Source organism: Amphiprion ocellaris, chromosome 11 (genome assembly GCF_022539595.1).
Source record: "Amphiprion ocellaris isolate individual 3 ecotype Okinawa chromosome 11, ASM2253959v1, whole genome shotgun sequence".
In the NCBI taxonomy this organism is placed as follows: domain Eukaryota; kingdom Metazoa; phylum Chordata; class Actinopteri; family Pomacentridae; genus Amphiprion; species Amphiprion ocellaris.
In genome coordinates, this window is record NC_072776.1 from 4051286 (window position 1) to 4057618 (window position 6333).

Here is a 6333-nt window from a genome sequence, read left to right on the forward strand (position 1 = left end):
CACCTCAAGGAAGAGGGACACTCATTTCAGGACACCAATGTTCAGATTTTGGACAGGGAGGACAGATGGTTTGAGAGACGCGTGAAAGAAGCCATCCATGTCAAAGTGGAGAAGCCATCTCTGAACGGGGGGGGGGGGGGGGGGGGGGGGGGGGGGGGGGGAATCAGGTCCCAAAAGAACTACTCAGCAGAATGACTCAGGTGAAGTGGCTCATGCTAACAACCACCATTAGCATACGAGGGCTCGGTGAAACTCGCATTTCAACGACCCCTTTTGTCACTCCCTGGCTCCCAACGACCATCGTTGAGGAGCCAGACGGACCTTGGCAATGGTCGTCGGAATGTGAATAACACTGACCACACCTCACAGAGGTTATAAGCTGAGGCAACATCAACCACCACCAGAACTGAAGAAGCCTCTTGGATGAGAGGTGAAACGTCTTCAAGGAACCTTCTTAAAGTCCAGTTGGATTGATTTAAACAACCTTGGACTCTGCTGTGAGGTGAAGCTGTGGTTCAGTCATTCTCTCAGGACGGACTTCAGGCTCCCTCTAGTGTTCTGAAGCGGTTATTGCAACAGCATCTGCACAGGATCCAAAAGAATATCAAAAAATGTGAGTATTTCTAGGATGTTTTTTGCTGATGAAAGACAGAACAGCATCGACTCTAATATGCGTTATTACAATAGTAACTTTTACTGTTCATTACTTCCAGCTTTTGTCTCCAGATAGTGAAAACTAAACCAGGAGATCGTCCAACACAAATGAGGAAGGTCAAAATAATATTCCAAAATGTCTTGTTGGACCACTTTCATTTTCATATTGAGTACTATGTTGTCACAGTCCAAAACCAGACAGTGTTGTTTTGTTGAGGATCATCAGTAAATGAGCTTAAATGAGTAATCCAGTAAATTTAAGCCAAATGACCAAAATGTCAGATTAAACATGAAATGTAGAACATCTTTTATTCTCTACTTTTATCTCTCCACTGGCTCGACAATTTGAGCCACAATAATCTGAAATAAACTTTCTACTGTAAAACTGATATCCCTGCTTTAACCGTCTAAAACCCACTGTTACAAAAATACATCATTTTCTTATTTTTATTATTTATATCTGAATATTGTTTAGCTTTTTTTTAGATTGTATATGCATATATATATATATATATATATATATATATATATATATATATATATGTATGATAGATGTACAATATATAGAATATTTTTATAAATTTTCAGTTTTTTTATATGAAAATATATTCTTTGCATTTTTTCTACATGTGGGTTTTACAGATTTTATATATTTATTTTTATTATTTATATCTAAACATATTTTTGCTATTTTTTCCATATTTGTGCTTTACAGATGTTTTGTAATTATTTTTTGTTTATATTTTTTAATATTTTGATTTTACAGATTTAATATATTTTTTTGAATATTTTTTATTTATTGATATATTATTTTTGCCATTTTTTCCTTATATTTGGGTTTTACATATCAGATGACATTTTTTTATATTTGGGTTTTAGATTACATGTGTATTTTTTAATTATTAATTTTCATTATTTGTATCTGCAAATTTTTTCTATATTTGTGTTTTACAGATTATAGATTTTTTTTTAAATTTTTAAATTATTAGTTATTTTAGCAAAATTTTTTCGATATCTGGGTTTTAGAGTTAAAATAAGCTTAAAATCAATTAATCTTTTGTGTGGCATTTTACTCTCACATGAACGTCGCTTTGGATAAAAGCATCTAATAAATGAAATGATTTTAGCTCCAGAGCAGTGTTTAGGGGGCATCTGCTGTAAGGTTGTGCCGTTTTAATGACGTGGTCAGACCACGTGGTTCTGTTAGAACCACAGCTTTACCTCCTTATTCCATCTCTGTTCCTCAGAAATAAGTCCAGAGAGCAGATTCTTTTGGAACATATTTTATTATCAAGAAAGTCAGATCTAGTTCTCCTTCTCCTGGACGGTCTTTGTTCCACGCAGTCTGCCTGTACGACGGGCAGCGATCAGACCGACCTTACGACCAGCAGGAGCGTCCCTCCTGATTGTTGAGGGTTTGCCGATGTGCTGATGGTTACCACCACCGAAGGGATGCTCAACGGGCTGCAGGGAGAAACAGACGGCAGCTTTAGTACCAGGAACCAAAAAAAATCTATTTATTGGAACATAGCTCAATACACAGAGATACAAAAAACATTCCTAACACCCAGAACCCACCAGCTGGACTTGTGTTAAGTTCAGTTATTGTCTGGAAAATTAACCAAATCGAAGCTAAGAAACAATCTGCAAAAAATTAACCACTTGCTCTGAACAAATTCTGTAATAAACAAAGAATTCTGCGTTATTCTGTGCAGCTGAGAGGCTGAAACTGACTCAGCTTACACAGAGCAGACATGACACAAAAAACATTTATTAACATTGTTAAATATCTCAAGTGTGTAGAGCCACCATTTCTTCCAGTGTTGGTAACACTAGTGTGTCAAATAATTAGAGAATCTTAACTCTAGTTTTTTTCTTTTGCAGTGAAAAATTAGTCAAAGAAACATCCAGGAACTGCAGGTAAGGGATCATTGGGTTTTACTAATTTATATATATTTTATTATTTATGTACAAATAAATGTTTTTGCAGATTTTTTTCTATATTTAGGTTTTCCAGATTAGATATATATCAAATATTTAGGATTTTTTTGTTATTTATAATATATATTATTTTTGCATAATTTTTCTATATTTGGGTTTTACATGTAATATTTTTAAATTTTTTATTACTAGTTTTTATTATTTATGTATTTTTTCCTAAATTTGGGTTTTACAGATTATGTATATTACATTTTGGGGGGCTTTCTTTTTTCTTCTCAAACACAAATTTTCAAATAACTCCCCCTATAAGCTACAGCAGTGCTGCTTTATGATACCTAAAGAAAATACTACAATACATTTTAGAATATAAACATGGAAAATTTTGATTAGCCCCCAAAACAGATCTAAAATAACGCTTAAATGTCAAACTTCTAGTAAACAGGAGTTGACACACCAGAAATCAACAAACCCGATTCATGTGTGAAATGTGGGTTTGTTCCTCACTGTGAGTAGCTATAAATGACAAGTAACTGAAGATTCATCCTGACCTCCACCTCCTTGGAGAACACCATCAGGACAACATCCTATGGTGACCACTAACTGCTTTTCCTGTCCTGGTTCTCTGAGCTGTTCTACCTGTTTGCCATCACAGATAACATCCAATCAGGTTGACTTACATTCATGGCCACACCACGGACACGTGGCCAGCAGTTCCTCTTGGCCTTGTACTTGTGGTAGGCACGACCAGCCTTCAGGATGGGCTTATCAATACGACCACCACCAGCAACAACACCTGCAGCACAGAACATCAACCAATCAGCCTGTTTCACAGCAGAAAGCAGCTTCCAGAGAGGAGACATGAGGGCTTCCTACCGACGACGGCTCTGTTGGCCGAGGAGATGACCTTCTTGGAGCCTGAGGGCAGCTTGACTCTGGACTTCTTGGTCTCGGGGTTGTGGGAGATGACGGTGGCGTAGTTTCCAGAAGCGCGGGCCAGCTTGCCTCTGTCTCCGGGCTTCTCCTCCAGGCAGCAGATGATGGTTCCCTCAGGCATGGTGCCGACGGGCAGAACGTTACCGATGTTCAGCTGAGCTGTGGGATGAAAGATGAGACACAAGCTTCAGATGCTTAAATCCAACAACATAATCCCAGTTTAACCCAATCACAAGCACCGTCGCTGCTGTTAGTAGTAATCCAACAGTCTCACTGTGAAGAAATGTGAGACGGCATACGAGCACAACAAGCCAACAGAAAGATGCTAAATATACCGCAAAATGACACGACAATGCTCAAAAATAAAGCTTAAATCCTGATGAGCTCTGGGATTCAGAATTAACACGAGTGACCCCAAGAAATCCCTACAATCGTTTCTAGATGTCAGCCAGAACTACTCCGCTCTCATCAGACATCATGAACTAACATGCTGCCAGTTTAACGTGTTAATTACATGTCTAAATAAACTTCCAGTCACTTCATCGATGCTAGAAAAGTCATCTAAGAGTTCCATTAAAACTTCCAACACTCTGCTTCAAACTGTCCTTAAGACAGGGTCAAAAGCTTTCCAATAAATCAATTCCAACTGGAACAAAGACATTTTTTAGTCTACAAAACTTAATAATGAAGCCAAACATGTCAGAGATTCCACAACTGAAACTGAACTTTATACTTAAGGTAAAAGATTATTCACTAAACTCTTTACCTTCCTTAATGACAGCTGGAGTGATACTGGAAGGAAACTAACTGCACACGACATGGGAGATAAAGTGTGTGTGAAGGTGAAAAATCATTCGACTCCACCAGCAAAGACTCAAGCAAAGGAATCATTCAGGAAGTGTCTCATTTTTAGGCACTCTGATCTCTGCTTTCATTGAGTGACTTTCAATTGATGCTGTTGCTAATGGATGATGGGAGGACAAAAATAAAACCTGGCTGTTGTCTGGTTTGAGTACAAGAAGCACAACTACGGTACTGAAGAGCTGTGAATGAGACCCTTAAGGATCAAGCAACTTGTGCACAAATTTAGAAAGTTACGTAAAAAAACCTCCTGATTTGGACGACAGTCATCTCTAAGAGCTAGCGTACACCATCCAGCCTCTTACCCTTCTTGCCGCAGTAGATGAACTGTCCAGTGTGGATGCCCTCAGCAGCGATAAAGAGCTCCGTCCTCTTCTTGAAGCGGTATGGGTCACGGAAGACCACTTTGGCCAGGGGAGCACCACGGCCGGGGTCATGGATGATATCCTGAGAGGGCAGGAAAGCGACGTTAGAGCTCCGCTTCACGCCAAAACAGCAAGATTACGACGGGTCAGAGTCGACCAGTTACCTTCACAATCCCCTTGATGTAACCATGGCGTTCAGCGAAGTCAATGTGACGGAGTCTAGCAGCACCTTTTCTGTGCTTGACATGGGCTTTGAACACGGAGCCCGCACCTTTTCTCTGTCCCCTGATCACACGTCCCATCGTGTACTGGGAAAAAAAAAATAAAAAATGACAGGTAGAGTTAGAAATCTAGAATTAATACTTTAACGTACACCTTTAATACCAAACAATGGGGACAAATGATTTAAGGAAAAGTACAAACTGAACTTCTGTTTAACAAATACTGCAACACAATTCTTAAAAAGTAACACTTCGGTTGATTATAAATGTGCAAAAAGCACCACAAAGACATGCAAAATTACTCTAAATGGTCCAAGAACCACAGAAAACTACCACGAGACACAAAATCATTTCTAACGGACACAAAACAACATAAAATGACGGTAATGAGATAAAATGACCCTGAACATACGCAAAATGGCAGTACACCGTGCAAAAGCACCAGAAAAAGACACAAAATTTCTCCAGACACAAGAACAGATACACAAAATTAGCTTAAGGAGATACAAAATTACATCTAATGAACACAAAACGATTGTAAATGACACAAAAAGGACCATATAGAGACACAAATTACTCCAAAAGGACTCAAAACTATAGGAAACTACAACAGGACATAAAATCATCTCAAAATGACCATAATGACATATAATAAAGTTAGATAATGTTAAGAAACGCTTAAGTATCTTTAATTCTAAGCATCACATCATAAACATGATAAATCAATCATTGACATTCTTCTAGCAGAACCTCTCAGCACTGTTTCATACATAAATGATTAAATCTACACAATCTGGACCCACAAGCTGCTCTTAACCGACACAAAGCATCTTTTAACTAACAAAACTGTCTGTAGCAGGCAAGTGAAAACGACCTTTTAGCATATTTAGCAAGTATTTATTGGTCTGACATGTGAATATTAGCTCATAGAACAGTCTCCGATGTTTGGTTTCAACACATTTTTATATTTAACAACCTGAAACTGACACGTTGCGAGCACATAAAGGTCTGAAATGCTACAGAAGAGGACATTTATTTCTCAAGAGCCTGACAAAACGTCTCAAGTTGCTAGCTAATGTTAGCCTAGCATGCTAGCCGCTGTTACTGTATTAAAGTAACGGTTCGCAGCTGTCTGAGGTTCATCACACAGCAACCAGCAGTCAGACTTGACAGTTTATTACTATTTTAAATCACCTCTGGCTTCTCTAAATCCCTCACATTGAATTCAACACGTCCTGTGTGCAGCGGCTGCCGGCCTTTTAGCTGTTGACACACCGCTGCTAGTGCGCCATGTCACCGAGCAGCGACACATTACCGCATAAAAACTACAAAAACACAAGTCTGCCGATTTAAATAGT

General features: G+C 38.5%; 1 protein-coding gene across 1 annotated transcript in view; it reads right to left on the reverse strand.

The window, feature by feature from the left end:
* Positions 1–1921: 1921 nt before the first annotated feature.
* The window catches only part of rpl8 (ribosomal protein L8), a 95461-nt gene continuing 91049 nt past the window's right edge, over positions 1922–6333 (reverse strand). Inside the window, exons 2-6 of the mRNA XM_055015586.1 lie at positions 4919–5062; positions 4695–4836; positions 3469–3687; positions 3273–3388; positions 1922–2118 (exon numbers count right to left, since the gene is read on the reverse strand). Of these exons, the coding sequence (XP_054871561.1) occupies positions 1960–2118; positions 3273–3388; positions 3469–3687; positions 4695–4836; positions 4919–5056 (774 nt within the window). The 5' untranslated portion in view covers positions 5057–5062 and the 3' untranslated portion in view covers positions 1922–1959. The remainder of the gene's footprint in view (positions 2119–3272; positions 3389–3468; positions 3688–4694; positions 4837–4918; positions 5063–6333) is intronic.